At 47.9% G+C, this 24,872-nt stretch overlaps 1 protein-coding gene across 1 annotated transcript in view; it reads right to left on the minus strand.

Annotated features, from left to right (window-relative positions):
* LOC124464771 (ryanodine receptor 3) overlaps positions 1-23,646 on the minus strand; it is an 88,905-nt gene extending 65,259 nt beyond the window's left edge. The window contains exons 1-3 of the mRNA XM_047016607.1: positions 23,398-23,646; positions 7,301-7,420; positions 1,330-1,434 (exon numbers count right to left, since the gene is read on the minus strand). Coding sequence (XP_046872563.1) covers positions 1,330-1,434; positions 7,301-7,420; positions 23,398-23,445 — 273 coding nt within the window. The 5' untranslated portion in view covers positions 23,446-23,646. The remainder of the gene's footprint in view (positions 1-1,329; positions 1,435-7,300; positions 7,421-23,397) is intronic.
* Between the last annotated feature and the right edge of the window lie 1,226 nt (positions 23,647-24,872).

Genomic DNA, 24,872 nt, shown 5'->3' on the forward strand with positions numbered 1-24,872 from the left:
AGCCTTAAATATGACTTTTTACCAAGTAGGTTTTTAAAGGTGAATGTGAACTAGCTTCCTCCTGACTGCATCTGACGCATGGCAGTGGAGTTAGACCGAGCAGACCAGCAGCTCGGAGGCAGTTGCTTGTAAAAATGTCTCGTTGTTTTGGGTTCAGGGTACATTTCTCCTCTCACTGTCCTGTCTGTCTTCGCGTCAGAGGACCCTCACGCTAAAGACCACACCTTCCTCCCAGAGATTAAACCAACCCTCCTAGAGGTTACCCAACCCTAACCCTGCTCCCATCTCCCCACTGGGGGTCTGCGCTCAGAGCTCCAGGACAGGCCAGTGTTTACCTCTCAGTTCCAGGCCACCATAGCGTCATTAGTCATTTCCTTGGTGTTGGGTTGGAGTGTTGTCACTGGAGACCAGTGAACTGAGGTAAAGTAAGGAGACATTTTGAATGAGGATGGAAGGGCAAGTGGTTGTCTAATCTACGGTGTACATGCACCAGAGCAGAGAGAGAGGAATGAAGGACATACCCATCGGTCCTGTCCAGGGCGCTAACATGAGGAGATGAACAACCATACACAGAAGATAGAGATGGCAGCATGTTAACACATCGCTCGCAGTACAGCCATGACAAAGAAAAGATGTTAGCAATTAACAACGCATCATCGTGTGCTGTGAATAAGCTCATTGTTTGTGTGTCAGAAAGACGTCCCTCATTCAGCTACTTTTGTTAGTTAGCAACAAGCAACCTGAGCTAATGTGACTGATGATGGGGTCATTAGGCTGCGTGTCTCTGCTCTTCACCAGGCTGGTGTCTCCAGCAGGACAGGAGGGCTCAGCCTCCAGCCTCCAGCCTGCCAGGGTGCAGGACAGGAGGGCTCAGCCTCCAGCCTCCAGCCTGCCAGGGTGCAGGACAGGAGGGCTCAGCCTCCAGCCTGCCAGGGTGCAGGACAGGAGGGCTCAGCCTCCAGCCTCCAGCCTGCCAGGGTGCAGGACAGGAGGGCTCAGCCTCCAGCCTCCAGCCTTCAGGACAGGAGGGCTCAGCCTCCAGCCTGCCAGGGTGCAGGACAGGAGGGCTCAGCCTCCAGCCTCCAGACTGCCAGGGTGCAGGGCAGGAGGACTCAGCCTCCAGGGTGCAGGAAAGGAGGGCTCAGCCTCCAGCCCCCAGAGTACAGGACACCGGACTGGGCCAGTCCTCTTGTTAAACTGTCTCAACCACAAAACAACCATAATCTCCCAGCCTTTTTTGAGTCCATTGTCACTGAGTTCCTGTATTGAATGATAGTGAAATGACAAGTGTGTGCGCGTGCATGAAGTGTGAGTGTGAGTGTTACTCACCCCCTCACTGTTGGGCCCAGTCTTAGCCAGCATCTCCTGCAGTGCACGCACAGACAGAGACTGCTCCAGCACGAAGTTACAGATGCACAGATCAGGAGGAACATACTGCAGGAGGGAGGGGGAGGGAGAGAGTTAGGGGGGTAAGAGAGGTTAGAATGCAAAGACAACCATGACTTCAGTAACAACCATCCATCACAAGATGCACGTGATTGACTTTGCTTTTGAGTTGTTCTACATTCTGGTCCAAGCTGTATGAGGACTGCAATAACACAGATGTCTTTGGGTGCAGCGCATCGCTAAAATCAATCCTGTTTGATTGAACAAACCTAAAACCATTAATCTTCTTTACGACAGGCCGAAAACAGGGAAAGCTTCCCCAGCTTGAGCTAATCCCACCTGGTTTCATGGAGGTACTTAGCCTTGTTTGAAAAGGCATCAGTACAGAGGATACGAGGGGCAAGCCTTGTGTGTCTTGGTAGATGAAGGAGGAACAGCTTATGTGAGGCATGTTTTGGTTATTTGTTTATTTCTACACATTGAGAAAAACACATTTTGGGGTGGAGAACCAACAGAGGGAGAGAGACAGGTAGGATAGAGACAGGGAGGAGAGAGACAGGGAGGAGAGAGAGACAGGGGGAGTGAGAGAGAGGAAGAGAGAGAGAGACAGGGAGGAGAGAGAGAGGAGGAGAGAGGACTCTGAAGGTAAAGGGCAGGGCTACTCATTCTGTCTCCTGACAGAATGAGGCAGAGGGAGAAAAAGACCAACCACAAGATAAATGATTCAGACCAAAAAATACCAGCTTCCTCTTCCCTCCCCTTTCCCCAAAACTGGTTCACATGTACAGGTACATCTACAGGTACATCTGACCTTCATTTCAAATTTCTTTGTCTGACCCAATTTTCCTCTGCTGCTAACTGATCCTATGAACACCAGTTAATATGTGGTGAGGATATGTATTTGGAATCGATGATGCCATTCATGCCTTGGAATTTAAATGATGCTTAGTGTGAAAGATGGATAAATAAAGGGAGCTGGTGGTGAGGGGAGGAGGGTAAAGAATGCCTCTTTATTTCCCTCCTGGGAGGAGAGCAAGAGGGATGACTTGGCAGGTTGATTTTCCATCAGAGATGCTCTCTCTCTTGAACAAGGCTCTGCTGGCAGACATGGGAGGAGTTGGCACTTTCATCAGTACTCCTGCTATTAAAACAGCTCAAAACAACTGTTCTTCATTTAAAGAAAGCCAGAGTCTGTGCTAATGTATAGCCTCTTCTTCTGCACCAAGTGAGCTACCTACAGTAGCTACCCAACACCCCGTGTGTGGGCGCACTGGAGGGGACCAGGGATGTTCCGGTGGTCGTAGCGCTCTGACAGGGAACGCCTTCTCCCATAAATCATCATCAACTGCCTGCTCTCTGGGTGATTGATGCCCTGGTTTAAAAGTGCAGTTTAAATCAGCATCGACGTCAGCTGGTACCCCCTGCTCCTTCCTCTCTGGGCTCCTCCAGTAAGCCACAGCCTGGAAGAGGGCACCACAGTCTGGAAGAGGGCATCACAGCCTGGAAGAGGGCATCACAGCCTGGAAGAGGGCATCACAGCCTTGTAGAGGGCACCACAGCCTGGAAGAGGGCACCACAGCCTGGAAGAGGGCACCACAGCCTGGAAGAGGGCCCCACATCCTGGAAGAGGGCATCACAGCCTTATAGAGGGCACCACAGCCTGGAAGAGGGCACCACAGCCTGGAAGAGGGCATCACAGCCTGGAAGAGGGCACCACAGCCTGGAAGAGGGCATCACAGCCTGGAAGAGGGCATCACAGCCTGGAAGAATGCATCACAGCCTGGAAGAGGGCATCACAGCCTGGAAGAGGGCATCACAGCCTGGAAGAGGGCATCACAGCCTGGAAAAGGGCACCACAGCCTGGAAGAGGGCATCACAGCCTGGAAGAGGGCATCACAGCCTGTAAGAGGGCATCACAGCCTGGAAGAGGGCATCACAGCCTGGAAGAGGGCATCACAGCCTGGAAAAGGGCACCACAGCCTGGAAGAGGGCATCACAGCCTGGAAAAGGGCACCACAGCCTGGAAGAGGGCATCACAGCCTGGAAGAGGGCATCACAGCCTGTAAGAGGGCATCACAGCCAATCTGCTTATACTGCTTTCTCAGAATCTGGTAATTGTTGTAGCAGGAGTCCCCTTTCTCTCTTTCATTGATCTCCATCAGGTGTTCCCTGGGGATGATGCCTGCTCATTCTAACACCAGACAATGAAGACAGAATGGAAGGCAGCGAGCGCATCCACAAAGCCTGTCCTCTGTCATTACCATCCACACCATCTAGGAAGCTTCCAGATCTTCCTCCTTTCAACACTCTTCTTCCTGTTTCTCTCTCCCCCTTTCCCTCTACCTCCCTCTCAGTCTTCCTCTGCTCCTCATCTCTCTCTCTCTCCCCCTTTCCCTCTACCTCCCTCTCAGTCTTCCTCTGCTCCTCATCTCTCTCTCTCTCTCTCTCCCCCTTTCCCTCTACCTCCCTCTCAGTCTTCCTCTGCTCCTCATCTCTCGCTCTCTCCAATTCCCAGGTGAGTCACTGAGGAAACACTGGCCCCTGTGCACACATCCCAATCACTCCAAGTCGCAGTCCTTGGTTAGTCTTTATCTCTATCTCTCTTCTCCACACACACTAACTCATACTCTTTGCCTGTGTTGTCTATGTGCCTGACTTCCCTGCCACAGTGAAATTAATCTCAGTCAATACTAATGGATTATGATTAAAAGAACAATCAACGAGGAAAAGCCAATTAGGCCCTTGCTGTCAACAGGCAGTGCTATAGGGAAAACAATAATGGTGTGTTACCAGAGTCATAGTCTGCTGCCATGGAGGCAACCACTGCCCCGACTGAAAACCCTAACATGAATATGTATGTAATTTTGATGACAAAATGCATGCTTTGCTGAAATGGCTGCTTTTGTCAACTTTAATCTTGCTGTGTGAAATAAAAACTTGAAAAAGTAATTGCCTAAAGAAGGTACCATTTCTGGGTAAATGTGAAGCTGTTTGCAGCCACTGCAGCAGGGACAGTTCCTTTATTTCACCTCCAAACCTGATGACTTGTTTAGGGTCATATGAAATGTGCATTATGTTCAAACACTTGGAAAAAATATACTTACATGTTCACGTTAAACTGAGACAAACATGATGATGACAACTGTATAAAAAAAGTAGCTTATGTTTATTCATTATTGATGAAGATATTTCAGATTCAAGAGTTCACAACATATTTGTGGCTCGTTGTATAAGGTAGGGGAGACCGGGGTGGGTTGATACACAGCATTTTTTTTGTCTTTTTGAAGGTCACAGAAACAAAATTGTAACATCAAAATGTTTGTTTTGTCACCTGCACTCATCTACTATGTTAAAACATCAAAAACACAAACTGTTTTTTGGTGAGGGTAACATTTCTAACATGACAGAATATTCTAACATAAATGATGCCAGAGAAATATGTCAGACAGTGAATAGTGTGCTAACCAACCCCAGTCTCCCCTAATGCTCAAGTGATTTTGCTACCTACAGTCTAGCTAAAACTGACAAAAATAAAAATACAGTGTGATGATATCAGGAAAAATAGCCAGCTGTATATGCGACTTTTCACACTGGCTGTGGTGTTTATTATGACTGCTGCTAGTCTTTTCGCAGTTTGAGCTAGCTAGCTAACTAACACTACCTACTGGAAGCTAAACTACGAAACAGCTAGCCTAGCTAGCTACAACAATGACGTCCCCCTGTTAGTTCTGCTGTGTTTGCTGCGATATCGCCACCCTGTAAAAGAGTATAGAATACTACTATCTGGGGATAGGCGAACGATGCCTTGTGAAGCTTTGGTGGTTTCTTCCGGATTGTGCCGGCCCAAAGAGCCGAACTATCGGCGCTTTGAAAATGAACAGCGTCATCTAGCAGCCGTTTAAACTGGCTGAATGACGCGTAGTGGTTGTCTCCGACGGTAGACGACCCTACGTTATTCAATATTTAATTAAGGCTACATGTGTTCATTTTGATCTGATATTAGTGCTCACACATTAAAATGTTGTGATACATCCGTAGGCCTTTAGAATTATGTCATTTTCTCACAGTAAAAGTTAAAGAATATCGTACGAGATTCACTGGACTGTGGCGCGAACTTGAGATCCCAGATTCGCATTAACAATATATAGACGTACAACGCTTTAACCAACTACACCACAGAAGAGATCATTACTTGTTAAAGCGGTTGGACGGACTTTATACGATATGGTCTTTATATCAATTAAACTAGATAACACAGATTTTTTCTTAACATTTGTTATATGTAGGTCTATTGTGAACTGGGGGAACTTTATTTTTACAAATTATTATTACTGTTGACAATGTTGACGAATCATCAACATTTGTTTTCTGGGCACTGTATAGACCTACCTAGTCCTATCATGTTACGTTTCATTTCAATAAAATAACACAACACAAATGCACGGATTTATAATTATTACTATACGGATTTGGCTAAATAATAATGACTGATGGAAGAAACTCTAGCGATGCCTGGTGCTGCTTCTCTGACAATGTGAGATTTGTCTTTAACAAGAAACGGTGGCTTCGTTCCTTCCATGGCTCTGGTTCAGAAGAGCGGCAAAACTTCGAACCAGTTCGTGACGTTTGAAGCATTGAACGTCATCTGTCACGTGGTTTCGTAATTTGATACAAGCTCCAAAACACTTTTTCGAAACTGTGCATATTGGTTTTGCGACACAAGCATCGATGCGTCAGTGCCATACGTCCCATCCCTACTACTATCTTCTATAATCTTTGACCCTGGTCTGTACTATTTTTTCTGTTCAGTTTTAGCAAGTTATGTAGGTAGCAAAATTACTTATTACCCTAAGCCTAACGTAAGTAGTGGACTTTGGAAAGTGCTCAGTGGCGCACGAGACGAGGCTCCAAAAGCCGAAAGATAACTAAATGTTCAAAAATTACGTGATGACGTAATTCCAAACCAAATTGAGAATGGTACAAAACGTACATTACAGTTATTTTACTGCTGCTCAACGAAAACGGAGATTGTCGAAGTAGCAGATCTTTAAAATGTTTTTGGGTGGGGTAATTTAATTAGCAGAACCAGTAAACCGTGCCATTAGTTGTTATCGCACGTACGTCTCGGTTTGTGACTTCGTATGCTAGCGGTGGCTGGCGAGCTAGCGCTTGTGGTAGGCCTACTTTTAGACACAAAAACACACAACTAGCTAAACCTTCCATAAAACGATAGCAACGCTGAGAGAAAGAGATGCACATTTTGACACGATTCATGTCTATGTAGTGCTTAAACTGGGGTGGGGAGTTGTGGTGGGTATAATAAATAATACAAATATGATAATGTGGTTTTCTTGATAGCAGGCATTGTTAAAAAAAAAAAAAAAAACGTCACTTAGCCCAAGTACAGAAGGCCAGACAAAACACGCAGCGGCATGTGTCTTCTGGCAATTATGACAAACAGCAGAACAGCTTATGGAACAATCAGTTAAATAAAACTAGCAGGTGTAATTTTTGAGAATTATGATCACTGAACTGGCCCACAGAGAGCCAGGGTCACGATGACCCCACAGTAACTGGAATTTGTGTTTTTGATGATGTGGAACACTCAACGTCTGTCTGCTGCTCAACATGGCCCACAACTTCCCTGGAAGTAATCATCTGGTTACCATGGAAGCACAGGGATTCTGCCATCCGATTGGCGATTGAGGTGAGTACCTCCTTCCCTCAGACTTGGTTTCAATATCAGTATAAGAATTCTCAGCATTCAAATGAAAACTGTTCTATGATTTGAATGAGTCAGTTGCTTTGCTGACTGCTGAGTGTTTCATAGAGGGTAGGGTTAGGTACATGGTGTTCTTCCTGTGAGAGCTCTTCTGTCTGAAAGTAAGAGAGGTTGCTAACTTGCTGAGCCTACCTTCGCCTCTGACGTGGGTTCCAGGTAGCATAGGCGATTGCCGAGCCCCTCGGCGGTCAGGCAGAACTTGCGATTCTCTTTCTGGATGCAGGCAACACACTGGAGAACCACTTCATCATCCTGTCAAGACAAAATGGAGGACTTCAGTTTGTGTTTGCGCGTGTGATGAGGTGTGTGCGTGCGTGTCCATGTGTGAATGTGATGAGGTTGTGTGTCTGCCCCCCTGCATCCTGCCTGCTCCCCTACTGCCCCCCTGCATCCTACATGCCCCCCTACTGTCCCCCTGCATCCTGCTTGCTCCCCTGCAGCCTGCCTGCACCCATGTAGTCTGCCTGCCGCCCTACTGCCCCCTGCAACCTGCCTGCCCCCCTACTGCCCCACTGCAGTCTGCCTGCCCACCTGCATCCCGCCTGCCCCCATACTGCCCCACTGCAGTCTGCCTGCCCCCCTACTGCCCCCTGCAACCTGCCTGCCCCCCTACTGCCCCACTGCAGTCTGCCTGCCCACCTGCAGTCTGCCTGCCCCCCTACTGCCCCACTGCAGTCTGCCTGCCCCTTTACTGCCCCACTGCAGTCTGCCTGCCCCCCTACTGCCCCACTGCAGCCTGCCTGCCCACCTGCAGTCTGCCTATCCTATCAGACCTGGCTAAACAGCAAAACAGATAGCTAACTGTGGACAAAAAATACTCACAACCTCTTTTCTTTTTATTGTAGTTAATTTAACACATTTTAATTTAACAACGTCCTTTCTATGACAATACCAGCGCACACTTCCATCCAAGGAATTCAGGAATTGAGGCGAAACGCATCATACAAAACTCCAAAAGGTTGTTTTCCTCAAACTGTTCAAACATCAGAATCTGAATTGTGTTTAATCGCCAAGTGTTCACAAACAAGGAATTTCTCCTCATCAGTGCGTTCCCTATCCTGTGCGCCTGTTTCTCCGTAATTGGCCAGTATTCTCCTAATGTGATGATCAAACAGGAAGTATCCATCCAGGTTTCTTTTGAGTCTTCCCAGCGTCCTCTGGGCTATTTACACTGTTTGTACTGTACAAAACCAGCCTGAAATAATTGATTACAGAGTTCAGGTTGTGTACAAGGGAATAATGACTTAGCTAAACGCACGCTTGCTAAGAAGCTCCCATGAAAGGGTGGTATCTGCTGTGTTCCTGTGCTATGTGAGCTGGGTTTAGGGTCAGTCACAGCCTCATTAGAGACAGGGCTGTGGGAGGGCTTAATGAACAGACCAGTGATGGCTGGTTCTTATGAACAGACCAGTGATGGCTGGTTCTTGATGCGCGTTGCGTGAACTATCTGGCTGGCTAACCTATAGGGGTGGGAATCTTTTGGTACCGCATGATTTGATTCAAAACTATTCTTGGGGTCACAATTTGATGAAAAATCGATTCGCGATTTTTAATCCAAAAAAAGTTTTAATAAAAAAAAATATATATTTTTAATTATTTTTGAGATTTGTGAATCGCTAGAAGACTGAATCGTGATTGAAATGTGAATCGATTTTTTCCCCCACCTTAAATAACTGATACTACTAAACTACCTTTCTTACTGGTTAACTGACTAAAATATGTTAAATAAAAAAACTGCAGACCCTAACCCACATGTTGGTGCATTTAGACAAATGTTTTTTAGTTTTGTTGCTAATTATAGAATGAGTACCATACAACATCAGCTATATTAATGAATGAACACACAGCCCTAAGCCTTAGTCTTAATGAACATCTTAGTTAAGAAATCCCTGAGCAGTTTATGAATGATTAACAGAGCTGTAAACCAAGCTGTCACAGTCTGCTCTGAGCAGGCTGCAAAAACACATTTACAAATAGGAACCACTGGAGAAGCAAATCGCATCAATTTTTCATGGAAATGAGTCATTAAATCTTTTAAGCATGTAACATTGACTGTATTGTACTGTGTTAATGCTGCAGACCTCACTAGACAAACCCCACTGAGCTTGCTACTCAGCAGAATAATATAGAACACCTGTAATGATACTGGTGGAAACCACACACTGGAAACAGACACAATCTGATAGTGAGAATGGTTGTCTTTATGGTGGGGAAAGTATACACACTAAAATGGATCTGGGCTAGCTTACTATCCTACTGGAGGAGCAGAATATGCTGAGGCTGCAGCTTCAGGATGGAGAGAGGGAAAAGAGAGAGATGAGAGACACGGGGGGCTTGTGCACAATAGCATGCTGCATTATTTAACGTGAGGGGACTGGGAATGCAGCACCAGTAGCTAGCAGGCTAACGTTTCAAAGGGTTAGTAGTGGCATGGCTATGTACATACATCCCCGTGTGTGAGAGAGAGAGGGTGTGTCTGTGTGTGTGTCTGTGAGAGAGAGTGTGTGCTGTGTGTGTGTGTGTCACAAGCTCTGTGTTTAAGTGTATGTGACAGCCCCCACGGTCCAAAACTCTCTCTCTCTCTCTCTCTCTCTCTCTCTCTCTCTCTCACACACACACACACACACACTCTACACATTAGTTCAAGTCTGTGCTCATCCAGGCTAAGATGTTGCTAGGGAGAAAGTCAGATTCCTTGCTCCATGTTGAGACACCGTCTGCATTCATACATCCTGATGCATTATCACTGTGCACCATAGCATTATCACTGTGCACCATAGCATTATCACTGTGCACCATAGCATTATCACTGTGCACCATAGCATTATCACTGTGCACCATAGCATTATCACTGTGCACCATAGCATTATCACTGTGCACCATAGCATTTTCACTGTGCACCATAGCATTATCACTGTGCACCATAGCATTATCACTGTGCACCATAGCATTATCACTGTGCACCATAGCATTATCACTGTGCACCATAGCATTATCACTGTGCACCATAGCATTATCACTGTGCACCATAGCATTATCACTGTGCACCATCATGCTTTTATACATTACGGTATAGATCACTTATTTGTGACCCATTTCAGTATTGATCATCCTTTCATCAGAGTAGCCTGAAGGCCTGGTCTGTCTAACAGTGACGCTCTGTGCCCTGTGTGCCCTGTGTGACCACAGAGATTACATCACACAAACGGGATGTGAATCATGTGACCTGTGATCAGCCTTACACTGCCCGTGGGTCGGCACATGCAGTCACTGTGGTGTGTGTGTGCGTGTGGGTACGTGTGTGTGCGTACGTGTGGGTACGTGTGTGCGTGTGTGATGTGGGCCATATGAGGCCAGTATTGATCGTGCTTCATCCAGAGATGCCTGTCCGCGGAGCTGCCTGTCTGCGGAGCAGCCTGTCTGCGGAGCAGCAGACACTCTCGTTAATCACAGCGCCTCCTTTTCACATCCCATCCTTCTGTCTGCTCCTCACTCTGCCACCCCGCCTCACCTCTCACAGAGGACAAATACACACACTCACACACCAAGACCACACATACAGTAGTGTATCGCCTGACCGATTTAGAGAGGGGGGGGCATAGCCCCCACCACTCATAGCTGTCAATCATTTAAGTGTACGAGAAGAGCACACTTCCTGCCTGTTAGCTTGGCTCAGATGAGCTCTCACTTCCTGTTAGCTTGGCTCAGATGAGCTCTCACAGACTCTGGGATGGGCCTTTCTACCCAGGACGGTCTCACTCACAGATTTCTATGTCATGAGATTAGTGTGTATGATAAGGTCATCCCAAATTAAGGATCTAAATATAGTCAATATGAGTCATTCGTACCGGAGCTCTTTCACAATAATGAACAGCTAGCAACGCTCCAGCACATCTTGACTCTGACATCAGTTCTGGCCTTCCACACTCTCTGTCTTCTCAACCTTTTTCCCTTCCCCTGTCCCTCCTTCCTCTCACTTGGTATCTTTCTGTCTGAATCAGGCCTGTCAGGTATATTTCCCCAGTGTTCTCGTGAGGGACTGAATGTACAGAGCCACTTCTCTCTACAGGGCTGCTGGGACTCTAAATGCTGAAAGCACATCAGTGTCTGAATGTTGATTGCTCCGCTCATTTTGTTAATTTGGTCCAATCACTTCAGCCCGTCACAGGAGATTTCTGCACGGTGAAACTTGTGATGCCAACCGACTGAAGCCTCTCAATTCACCCTCCCTCCCTGCTAGACCTCTAAGGTGGATTAAGATATATTTGGTGGCCCCCCAAAAAGTTGAATGTTTTGGAAATATATATAATTTATTTGTTATTTTTTTGTTGTTGATAGTTCCTAGATGATTCTTTCATCATCTGCTTTTGTCAGCTGCTTAATATATGGCCAAGAGCTTGTGGAACTTAAATGGTGCTCAAAGGGTGAACTAACGGCCAGTGGTTCTCTGTTAAAGGGTGAACTTACGGCCTTACAGTGGTTCTGTTAAAAAGGTGAACTTACGGTTCTCTGTAAAGTAACAGCAGCTCTGGGGAAACGCTCTTGACCTCAGACTTGAGGTCTTCTCAACTCTTGACACCTTAAATAAACCACCTCACTGCTCAGACCCAAAGGACCCTGCAGAAGGGAAGCAGTGCCATTAATAGACACGCGGGGAGATATTTAGTAGATATTCTGTTTGAACGGTTGAACAGTCAGAAGGCTGGGTACAGAGATAGAGTAGAGCTCAGAGGAGGAGCAAGTTAGAGTCACTTTAGATCTTGAGGGAGAGGAGAGGTCTGGCCAGACTGGTAGCTTTACACCAGCTCACCACAAGACCTCTGTGCCTGCGATCCAGTACGCACACTATAGAGTTAGTCTTCTGTCGGGTAGTAGTGGTCAGTTCTTCTTCTCTCTCTCCCTCCAGAATCAGTGTTTTAAGATAGTTTTATTCCAGAATATCCAGAATATCCTTCAGGAAAAACAGACTCTCTGGCTGTGAATTTGCTGTTGGAATGATTCATGGACTCTGCAACATCGCGTGGACATCGGGGACAGTGCCTCTGGACTGGCAGACCGGGGTGGTGGTTCCCCTCTTTAAAAAGGGGGACCGGAGGGTGTGCTCCAACTTTAGGGGGATCACACTCCTCAGCCTCCCTGGGAAAGTCTATTCAGGGGTCCTGGAGAGGAGGGTCCGTCGGATTGTCGAACCTCGGATTCAGGAGGAGCAATGTGGTTTTCGTCCTGGCCGTGGAACAGTGGACCAGCTTTATACCCTCCGCGGAGTCCTGGAGGGTTCATGGGAGTTCGCCCAACCAGTCTACACATGTTTTGTGGATTTGGAAAAGGCGTTCGACCGTGTCCCTCGGGGGCTCATGTGGGGGGTGCTCCGAGAGTACGGGGTACCGGATTTCCTGATCGGGGCTGTCCGGTCCCTGTACGACCGGTGCCAGAGTTTGGTCCGCATTGCCGGTAGTAAGTCGAACTTGTTTCCGGTGAGGGTTGGACTCCGCCAGGGCTGCCCTATGTCACCGATTCTGTTCATTACCTATATGGACAGAATTGCTAGGCGCAGCCAGGGTGTTGAGGGGGTCCGGTTTGGTGACCTCAGGATCGGGTCGCTGCTTTTTGCGGATGATGTGGTCCTGTTGGCTTCATCGGGCCGTGACCTTCAGCTCTCACTGGAGCGGTTCGCAACCGAATGTGAAGCGGCTGGGATGCGAATCAGCACCTCCAAATCTGAGGCCATGGTAATCGACCGGAAAAGGGTGGAGTGCCATCTCCGGGTCGGGGAGGAGATCCTGAACCAAGCGGAGGAGTTCAAGTATCTCGGGGTCTTGTTCACGAGTGAGGGAAGAATGGAGCGCGAGGTCGACAGGCGGATCGGTGCGGCGTCCGCAGTGATGCGGGCTCTGCATCGGTCCGTCGTGGTGAAGAAGGAGCTGAGTCGAAAGGCGAAGCTCTCTATTTACCAGTCGATCTACGTTCCTACCCTCACCTATGGTCACGAACTATGGGTAGTGACCGAAAGAACGAGATCGCGAATACAAGCGGCCGAAATGAGCTTTCTCCGTAGGGTGTCCGGGCTCTCCCTTAGAGATAGGGTGAGAAGCTCGGTCATCCGGGAGGGGCTCAGAGTAGAACCGCTGCTCCTCCGCGTCGAGAGGAGCCAGCTGAGGTGGCTCGGGCATCTGATTAGGATGCCTCCTGGACGCCTCCCTGGTGAGGTGTTCCGGGCACGTCCCACTGGGAAGAGGCCCCGGGGAAGACCCAGGACACGCTGGAGGGACTATGTCTCTCAGCTGGCCTGGGAACGCCTTGGGGTCCCCCAGGAAGAGCTGGCGGAAGTGGCCGGGGGGAGGGAAGTCTGGGCCTCCCTGCTTAGGTCGCTGCCCCCGCGACCCGATCCCCGGACAAGCGGCAGATGACGACGACGACGACGACGACATGATTCATGGACTTGTAGCGTTTTTGTCTCTCTAAGTGAGTGTGTCGTGACTCAGACAGGGGAGAGATGGAGTGCGAGAGGGGGAGAGAGAGTCATGTTTGAGTAGAAAGGCGAGCCATTTGTTCCTGTGACTCAGTGCTACTGTGCTGAGGGGAAAGTGTTCGTCTACTGTAGAGGCAGCCTGCTGAGCTAGCTGCCACACACACACACACATACACACCATCGTCTTTCTCTCTAACCCACACACTTTCTTCTACCCCAAATCACTCTCTCTCTTACTCTCTTTCCTGCATTCACACACATACACATCCCCACAGCATTCCCCAGCACCCGAGTGACATCAATTCATTTCAGTCTCCATTAAACATTTGTTCCTTCTTTAAGCGCATTGCTAACAGCACTGAGTGTGACAGACTTACCACGAGCTAGCTCCCAGCTGTACCACAAGCTAGTGCCTGGTTTCACCACAAGCTATCCCATATCCGTAAACAACTCGGGCACTAGCTCATAGCTTGCGTCAATTCTGGACAGAAATAAGGACCGCTCAGTCTGCTTCCCGGGTCTCTCTCCACCTGTGTGTGATGAACACCTGCTCTCCGCAAGGCTGAGTCATCATGAACACACTCCCCACACAGATGTGCACTTCAAACACACATATGGGCCTTCGCAATCCATCTAAAAATCAGACAGTGATGGTAATCTCTCATCAGAGCAGATGCACCAACACACTTTCTCAAACCATACACACAGCTCATTCCAATCACCTGCTTCCAAAACTCTAGCTCTCACTCAGGTAAGAGTGAGAGCGGAGTCAGATGGCTGAGCGGTGAGGGAGTCGGGCTAGTAATCAGAAGGTTGCCGGATCGATTCCCCGTGTCAAAATGACATTGTGTCCTTGGGCAAGGCACTTCACCCTACTTGCCTCGGGGGAATGTCCCTGTACTTACTGTAAGTCGCTCTGTATAAGAGCGTCTGCTAAATAACTAAATGTAAATGTAGGTAAGATAACCAAACACACACACTTCGAAGGGAACATCAGGCATGGTTTTAACATGCTCTGGTATGAGCTATCCAGCCCACAGAGGATAAGCGTGGTGTCGGCATGTCAGGTAAGGCCTGTGCTGGCTGATGAGGCTGGAGGTGGAAGAGCAGGCTGACACCATGTCCTCCCCTCACCTCCCTCCTCAAGGCAGGCAATACCAGGGGAGCGGAGACCGTTTCTCAAACTACAGTGAGGGGGAAATAGCTGGCTTATTTCTGTCTTCTGAGAAGTGGTGTTTTCAGAAGAAAGCCTTGTAAAGTCTTGGGGGAGAGGAACACTAACAAGCAGATCCTTTACCTGGAAGGTGTGGTGAGTCATTCTTAATCGCCCCTTTTAAGACCAGTTAAAAGCACAGTGTTGCTGGTCCCAATTGTGCTGTCTGTGTAATGAGCCACCTGGATGTGCTGGCTACTCCTGTACTTGCTAATCAATCACAATGAAACTGGCAAACAGCTTGTGTGTGCACTTTACATACCCATCAAGATGGCTCCTGGACATGGGCCATAGTCACATATGATCCAAATGGGCTTGTATAGGATAGCTGTACTGTAGCCTTGTTCACACCTGATTCAAATGAATGGTAGTTACCAGGTTTCTGAAGAGCTCGATAACGACCCATTCATTTGAATCAGGTGTGTTCGAGCAGGGAAACATCTGAAACATGCAGGACAGGGGGTCCCGAGGACCAGGGTTGGGAACCACTGATTTAAAGTAACTGGGGCATAAAAACAGCCATTGAGATTGACCATCATTCTCTTCAGTACTAATATGTCAGCGAATATGTGCTTCTGTTCTCTCCTCTGTGAATAGAGGATGAGTTGGTGACGGCCACAGAGTATGTGTGAGAGAGGGACACAGAGACAGAGAGATTGGGGGAAGTCAGTGAACTACAGCTGATCTCCAGTGTCCCAGTCTGGATGGAGATTGACAGAGCTTCTGCAGTCAGACACCCTGAGGAATCCGAGGAGAGGAGCAGGGAGTCGCTGACAAGTCCCAAATCAAGAAGAGCAGAGCAATGAAAAACCACAGTGCAAAAGAGAGCATCATAAAGCTGTCTCGTCTCGCACAGTGTAGTTGAGTTTAATAGGACTTACAACCTCCCCACACGCAGTCATGTCAAACAGCAAGCCACATCTCCTCCACATGACTCCTCCTGCAAGTCCAGAGCTGAGAGAGAAGATGGGGAGAGAGACAGAGAGCAATGAAGGGAGAGAGATGGGGAGAGAGAGAGAGAAAGATGGATTGAGGAAGAGATATCGAGAGAGAGAAACAGACAGATGGAGAAAGAAAGAGATGGGGAGAGAGACTGCAGAGGCAGGCTACAGAGTGGAGGTATAAAACAGCATTAACAACTTCCCTCCATCCACACTTGCAGAGCAGAACAGAGATACATAGTTTCCTCTCAAACCTCTGTAGCTGTAGCTAGCTCCTTCAGACCCAGAGTACAGGACTGTAGCTAGCTCTTTCAGACCCAGAGAGTAAAGGACTGTAGCTAGCTCCTTCAGACCCAGAGAGTACAGGACTGTAGCTAGCTCCTTCAGACCCAGAGAGTACAGGACTGTAGCTAGCTCCTTCAGACCCAGAGAGTACAGGACTATAGCTTGCTCCTTCAGACCCAGAGAGTACAGGACTTTAGCTAGCTCCTTCAGACCCAGAGAGTACAGGACTGTAGCTAGCTCCTTCAGACCCAGAGAGTACAGGACTGGACTCCTCACAGAGCGTGTGTTTGTGGAGGGGAGGCGGGTTGATGAAGGGTTGGAATAAGGGTCAAATATGTCAATGCTTATCAGTATGTCAGCCAAATCTCTACCACGGCCCAGCATCTCTTCCCCTGTCTGCGGCTTGCTGCGGAGGCAGAATAACACATAGTTTTATTACACACATCATTGACTCTGCTGTAACAAGGCCCAATAAAGGAGAGATATCTCCTGGTTTGCGGTTGTGTGGTGAGAAGCAGGCGCAAGGGTTGTTAAAATGGTATGAATCTTTTATGAGGTGGGGAACAGCTGTGTCGTCAATATCGGTGGGAAGGGGCAGAAAGGTTGGCATCAGCGGCGAGGAAAAAGTATGAGGATTTCTCAACACAGCAATTACTGTGGCGGCGTCGAGGAGGAGCCAGGGAGATGCGTCAACACGCTGAAAAGACCGACAAATCAAGGGTTGAATTAGCCGGAATGGAAATAGTATTTATAGTTGGCTAACCGTCTCCTTAGTTCAACAACGCACCAGTGGGTCTACATTGACCGGACGCAGTCTTATTTAGCTTTTAGTGAAGAAATGTTGAACTAAAAACGGTAGCTAGCACGCCCCGCCAGCAAAGGGCGCCCCTCCAGCACAGCCCCTCCAGCGCGCCCCGCCAGCACAGCCCCTCCAGCACAGCCCCGCCAGCACAGCCCCTCCAGCGCGCCCCGCGAGTTATCGTGAGTTCACAGGAACTATGATAAGTACAATACATCTCCTTGTCCTGATTTAAAATAGGCCACAACAAGCCTTTAGTCTGCTAACTGTAACTCTACTTTACTTATAAGACATGAAATGTGGGGGTGGTTGAAGGTAATGTACTGTCAATCAGGACGGATAACATCCACAATTTTCATGGACTGCTTTGTGTGATTGGTAAGGTCAATATCTCTGACCCTACAATGTTAGGTGAAAAGGTCAACTCCAAACATACTATCTGTGATGTATAAAACCTTCAGGATGTGTCAATCTGTCCTCTGAGTCTTCAGCATCAATCAATGTGATACTGACCACCTCACTGAAGAGGCTGGGTGGACAAACCCCTCAGCTAATGTTTCTGCAGCAGTCCCATCTTGTTAACAAGGCCAGGTGATTTACACTTCCCTCCCTTTCTCAGTGAGGAGAGCTGACCAGGGTGTTTCATCCCAGCAAAGAGGGAGTGTAGCTGGATGTGACAACGCTGCACAATCAGAACTGGATTTACAGCGTGTCGGACGGCCAAACCTTCCCTGGCTGTGACTGGAGTTGCAGGGTGGCTCCAAAACTGGAGGCCCCACACCCAGCTGAGCTGCCGGCCCCTGGGGGGGGGGGGGGGGGGGGGCACGTCAGCCTGGAACACAGACAGCAAGCTGCCTGGCAGAGTGGGTTCCAGAACAGCGACAAATCATCTACTCAGCTCCTCCACAATCATGTGTGTTAGATAAACCAGGTTGCAGCAGAGAAATTAAATCTGATTATAACCACATCTGGAGGTTACTTCCTTCACACACCACAGAAGAAGAGGGCAAGATGGCCACCAGCATGCATCAGATCCTCCTACTCCCTGGCTTAAATATTCATGCTCTAAAACACAAATCAATCAGGCGAGCTAACTGCATACCTCTGACATTCTTCAGGAAATTTCTTCATTTGGTGTCTGGATCGATAGCTCATTACAGCAGCCTTGCTCTGCTCTGTCTCTGAACCCAGCCTGCTGGCTTCATCCTCCTGGACAGGTCCCTCTATCTGCCTCCATTACACATCAGTACAACACACTGAGGAAAACGCTTCTAGCCTTAAATTAACTGTACTTTATACACCAGGGCTAGCGCACACACACACACACACACATTGTACTGTCCTGTATTTAGGCATCGTCTGAAGTGTTCAGTAGTAAGAACTCCTCCATGCTGTAAGGTTCTGTGTTTATACACACAGGGAGGTACAGTGTTAATCAATACAGCAATATGGATATAGGTTTACAGTCTCTTCTCATTCACTGCAAGGTAAAGTGCCCGATCAATACCACGGCTTTTACATTGTATAACTTAGCATTTTGAACACCTCCATAAGGCAATCACTCCAAGGCAAACATGATCAATCTAATCTAATTTAACTCAGCAAGAACACATCCAATACACAGGTAGGAAAGCAATACAAGACCAGCTGCTGTGTGTCAGTCTGGGTCTGAAGGCTGTGGATGTGAGAAAAACATGGTCAGAATTTGCTGTTCTGTTTGAAAAGGTTAGGTTGTGTTCACTGTGACAGCATGGAGGAGGCCTGCCCGGGAGGAGGCCTGCCCGGGAGGGGGCCCAGCCGCGAGGGGGCCAGACCGCGAGGGGGCCCAGCCGCAAGGGGGCCAGACCGGGAGGGGGCCCAGCCGCGAGGGGGCCAGACCGGGAGGGGGCCAGAGAGGGAGGGGGCCCAGCCGCGAGGGGGCCAGACCGGGAGGGGGCCAGAGAGGGAGGAGGCCCGATCGGGAGGACTGCAGTGTAGGCAGGGTTTTAGCTCCAGCACGCAGTCTTGGACTGGAGACCAGAGCAGGACTGGAGACCAGAGCAGCACCATTATGCTCCAAATGTCATTCGGTTCTTAATCAAATGGACCAATTACTTTTTAATTCAACCATGAAATGACAGTGAACTCCATGGGCATAATAACATTAGAGCCATCATCCTAGAGTCAAGTAGACAAGGATGATGTGTTGAACTGAATACGAACGGCCAGGAGTCCTTTCATGGGCAGATAATTATACCCATTGAGATGAAGTGAGAAACACAAATGGAGCTGTAATACAGAAAGTTTGAAACAGAGTTTATATCTAGTAGGATCTGGTGGATTCGAGACTCATTCAAAAGATTCAGCAGGAGATTTTCTCTAGGAAAGCAATTTCGGTGACTTTGAAAGGTGACAATGACAAGGCAGTGTTTGGATGTCTCTGATGAGGATGAAATGACAATTCCACTTTTCCTGACACTAACCACACCAGAGTAGGCTCTGGTGTCACACTTCTGATCTGAGTAGAGGAGGAGTTCTCCTGAGCTAGAGAGATAGCAATAGAGACAGATAGAGAGAGACAGATAGAGAATTAGACATGGAGGGTGGAGGAGGAGAAGGTTGGAGGAGGAGGGAGGAGCAGCAGCAGTAGGGTGGTATCTCTGCTCCAGGCCTGCTTCTGACTGGACTCCTAACAGCAGCATGCCAGGTCAGACAGGCCTTCACATAGACAGGCCTGGCCACGCTGTCACACAGGGTTAGTCACAGTCAGACTCTGGCCTTTTCACCATCTCCACTGCCCCACTACCTGCTAATGCAGCCTGAGACTGTGGTATGAGCCTAGCGGGGGGTCCTGGGTGGAGGGGGGACAGGAGGCTGTGAGGAGAGAGGGGTGGATATCTGTGGTTCTCAGTGATGAACATGTAGATCACAGGGCCCATGCGTGTACACGTCAGAGAGTGATGGAACAGCAGAATCACACAGAACTGAGAAAAACAGCCAGTAGTTGCTCTAACTATTTGTCCCATATTATACCCCATGGGGTTAGGGTTAGAGGTGGGACATACTCACACCTTCTGATCCACAGTTACCAACCTCGCTGGCCCTCCAACAGAATTGTAAAAACGTTTCTTACATAACAAGCTGTTAGAGACACGTAATCACAGGCTAATAATCTCTGATTCAGAATCCTGCTGGTGAGGCAGGTCCTGCAGTCTTTCAACAACAGCAGGGCTGAAACAGCCTCCCAGACCCTCCTGTCTGACTGACAGACACAGCCTCCCAGACCCTCCTGTCTGACACACACACACAGCCTCCCAGACCCTCCTGTCTGACAGACACACAGCCTCCCAGACCCTCCTGTCTGACAGACACACAGCCTCCCAGACCCTCCTGTCTGACACACAGACACAGCCTCCCAGACCCTCCTGTCTGACAGACACACACAGCCTCCATACACACTCAGCCAGACGCTCACTGAGTCTTGGAGCTCTCAATCAGAGCTGCTCCTCTTCCTGGAGCAGCAGATTACCCGTGGCTGAAATCCTGCTTTACAGCAGCGCCTCGTCAGGGGGATCTCTCCACTCTCTCTCCAGGAAAATTACTTTTGTTTGGTTGTTAGAGAAAAGGTAGTTTGTACAGAAGTTTATTAGGTGCTTCAGTATGAGGTAATGTTTGCATGCCAGCAAAAAACGCCTACTACATGTCTGACACTGATGTCTCAATGGTATCAGGGAATATTATCCACAGATTGTGTGTGTGAGTTTGTGTGTGTGAGAGTGTGTGTGCGTGTTGTGTGGCCAGAGACAGACCTCAGAGGGCGATACCTGAACCACCATTCAGACAGCAGTGTCAGACAGCAGTGTCAGACAGCAGTGTGAGACAGCAGTGTCAGACAGCAATGTGAGACAGCAGTGTCAGACAGCAGTGTCAGACAGCAATGTGAGACAGCAGTGTCAGACAGCAATGTGAGACAGCAGTGTGAGACAGCAGTGTCAGACAGCAATGTGAGACAGCAGTGTCAGACAGCAGTGTCAGACAGCAGTGTCAGACAGCAGTGTCAGACAGCAGTGTCAGACAGCAGTGTGAGACAGCAGTGTCAGACAGCAGTGTGAGACAGCAGTGTCAGACAGCAGTGTCAGACAGGAGTGTCAGACAGCAGTGTCAGACAGCAGTGTCAGACAGCAGTGTCAGACAGCAGTGTGAGACAGCAGTGTCAGACAGCAGTGTGAGACAGCAGTGTCAGACAGCAGTGTCAGACAGCAGTGTCAGACAGCAGTGTCAGACAGCAGTGTGAGACAGCAGTGTGAGACAGCAGTGTGAGACAGCAGTGTCAGACAGCAGTGTGAGACAGCAGTGTGAGACAGCAGTGTCAGACAGCAGTGTGAGACAGCAGTGTGAGACAGCAGTGTCAGACAGCAGTGTCAGACATGTGGTATGTGTTTATTGCTGGCATGCAAACATTACCTTTACTCTGTTTCCCTGTTACAGGTCTGGTGCAGCCAGATTCTGCACCACACTGCTCAGCTGCATTCATCACACACACACACACACACAGAGAGCAGCATGCCACACCACTCTCTCTCACACACACACACACACACACACACACTGGCCCCGACCTACGCACACACACCATCCAGCCTCACCCCCTCCCACACACACACCATCAGCCAGCTGCTTTGTGTGCAGGGATGCAACAAGCTGAGTCCCTTAAAGGTGCAGAACATACGTCTTCACAACTCACTGGACCACTATTACATCTGAATGGCAAGAAAAATAAAGTCTTCTTTGTTTCTTTCTGATCTATGTTTTTCATAATCCCCTTTGGAGACTGTTGGCGTTTGGGCCTCATCTCTCCAAGCAGTAATAGAGCTGAAATGTCAGCTGTGTTTGTGGGCCTGCTGATTGAAGGACCTCTGCGTGCTCTGGTCACATGGGACTGGTTGCTGCGGGGGTTTCAGACATGGCATTTCCTCTGTCCTGCCTGGAGACACTGGGAGATGCTGCCTGCATGCTAGCAGGCCAGGTACACCCGGCGCTAACCACAGCTACGCTAACCACCGCTAAGCCCCTCGAAAACTGACGACAGAGAATGACCGAGATTCATTTGATCTCTAAACATACTGTAGTTTCTGTCAGTTCAGAGAGCCAGCAAAGCTCCATGTTTGTAGTTGACTGTGTTTCTGTGGTGCAGATTTACTGTGGATTACCAGTGTGAACTGCAATCAGCACAAATGAATTCAGCCCTTGAACAACTGTTGCAGTGGATCCCTTCCCACACACCGCAGAGACGACAGGCAGGTTGGACTGGGTGTAAATATTGCTTCAAATGAATGAAAAGACTGTGGCAGCCGCCTTCCTTTTCTCCTAATATCTATCTGGTGCCTGAAGAACACTTTTCTATTAGTAGATGTCAGATACAGCAGGAGATACAAAGCAACAGCATTATTGACTGTGACAATATATGAAACCAGCAGAAACATCCAGATATCTGCCTCCAGCTCTCCAATCCTTCACCTGGCCAAGATTATTTTGTATCTCCTGCCATGAAACACCTCTATATGTTTCCCAGTAGATGCAGTGCCAGTCATCATGGCCATCCGTCGTGTTGGCAACGAGTGTCACTTTCTCTCCTTAAAATTGAAATTCCTTTTCTGAGAACGTTCTGTTTCATTACTTAAGACAGTGCTCTTATCTAAACTGGTTCAGTCTACACCCATCTGAATGGGTTTTTCAGAAGAACTGTTAGAGATTACAGATGGATACTGTCCTCAGCTATTCTTCCTCCAGCTACAACCTGTCCCTTGACTGGGGTCCAGGCTGCGTTGACTGTTTTACATGCATCCTGCCTGACAGGATGATTCAACAGACTAATGGAAAGCCATTTTACAAATCACCGTTATCGTCAGATAATTATTATCCCTTTGTTGCAGCCTATAGGAGGCCAAAGATAACCTTTTGGATCCACTGCTAAAATTTAACCTTCCCAACCTTAACCTGGATCATGTAATCGTTATTGCTCCCTGAGACCGCTGAAGACGAAACATAAAAATGCAAGAATCGTCATATCAATTATCATTAGGTCTTGCATAAGACACATGAAGTAGGCAAAACTTGGTCTGACAGACAGCCAACAACATGGAGAGGAAATCGAAGTTACCAGACTCCACACAAAAAACATCAGGTTGTATGCGGAAAGAAGACTTCAGAGGGTTATTGTTGTCACTTAAAAAATAAGTTTGACGGAAAGGCGTAACGATGATACTGGACTAGTAGTAGCTTATCCCATGGATTCATGCATTTATCAACACTCAAATTAAAAGAGCACTCTCGTCGAATCTCGAGCGCGTTAAGAGGCTGTGAGGTGCATTCATAAACAGGAAGAATTCTAAAGAACCTACATTTACAGGTTTGGGCACCCTATGACCATCTACATCAAAGCAGCTCTCTAACGCAGGTAGCGGCTGAGGCAAACGGGCAGGACATAATTAAAGATGCTCTGAGGACCCAGAGCTCGCGGTTAAACGGTCGGAAATTACTTACAGTTCTGAGAAACTGAATTTCATCTTCGCCTTCTCCGCCTTCAGCCATGGCTGTTGAGGAGCCTGTTCAGACTCTGGATGCCTCCACTGTCGGCTCGCAGCACCTCGCTGCCTCTCCTCTCTATTATCGATATTAGCATATAGCTAATCCACGGCCATATAGGGGTGTCTGCGTGATCTCCCGCAGCCTGTCACTCACGCCCGCTCTCTGCTAATGTCTGCCGTGCTGTTCCCGAAGGAGCGTGCAAGCATCGGCTGGGCTGAAGCGAACAGTCACACAGGCTGGAAACGGGAAGCGTAGTCTTGCAGTGAAAATACGGCAGTGCCGGGGTCTTTATCTTCGACGTCACCAGTGGATCTTATCAATATAAACATGAAAGTGCGACCTTTCGAAATTCCCATGCACAGAGTAGCACAACTAAGAGCGATTGCTATTGTTTTTCAGCTTGCTGAATGTGCGGTAGTACCTGACAATTAATTGATATACATGACATAATTAGACTCAATTATTTAAGGAAAAAAATTCAACGCATGGAATTGGAGGAATAGAATGCGGGTTCACATGCACGCCCCTGTACATCAGCACTTTGGTCAGCGCCAAAAGACAGGACTTATAGGCTACTGGGCTGCAGCACGTATCTGTTCATGTCTACGGTTTTTGTTAATAGATATAAGAATATTTTCAGCACGGGTCAGCGCTGTTAAATTGCCATTAACCACCATTACTTCGAATACGTGCGTATAACCCATCTAGAAGTCACGGGGTAGATTTATCATGACACTAGGCTGCCATCTTCTGTTCAACCTGCGATTGTAATGAAAAATCCATCTTTCTTTTTTTATTTATTCTTCCTTCCATTGCTGTCATCTTTGTCAGAATGAAGACAGCTAAATAATTGAGTGCCGAGTTTAATCACTAAATTTGACATAATTCACGAAGTTATAGGGCACTTTCACAGATGTGAACTACAAATACTTCGTTAGGCCTACTGTACTTAAGATATTTCTTGTATCAGTGTTTTACTTCACTAGGGTATAACATTTCACGTTGCACGTTTCGAAAACGTTTCTAAATGTTTGAAAATATATTTTCGGAAAATTGTTTTTCTGACTACGATTTACTTTCACTCCTGACATTTTACACACCATGGGCGTCCTTAGACCCTTTTTACTGGGGCACGTGCCCCAGTATACATTTGTTGTGCCGCAGTAAAATCTAAAGTTTGAGTTTTAACAATTTACGTTATTAGTCAGTGCATTAATTTAGGTTGATAATCCCGGAAAAAATAAACGCAGTATCCCAATCAACACTTGTAAAATCAAAGCAATTTAACCGAAAACCCAAACCTCTGCGTGCTCTTCTGAGTTTGCCAAATAGCCACTGCAGCAAACACACAGAAGTCCAGGTGTCGGACTTGCACACAAGTTAGAAATTAGGTAGGTTAAGAAAACATCACAAAACTAAAGAAAGTTTCT

This window comes from Hypomesus transpacificus, chromosome 3 (assembly GCF_021917145.1).
Source record: "Hypomesus transpacificus isolate Combined female chromosome 3, fHypTra1, whole genome shotgun sequence".
Classification (NCBI taxonomy): Eukaryota; Metazoa; Chordata; class Actinopteri; order Osmeriformes; family Osmeridae; genus Hypomesus; species Hypomesus transpacificus.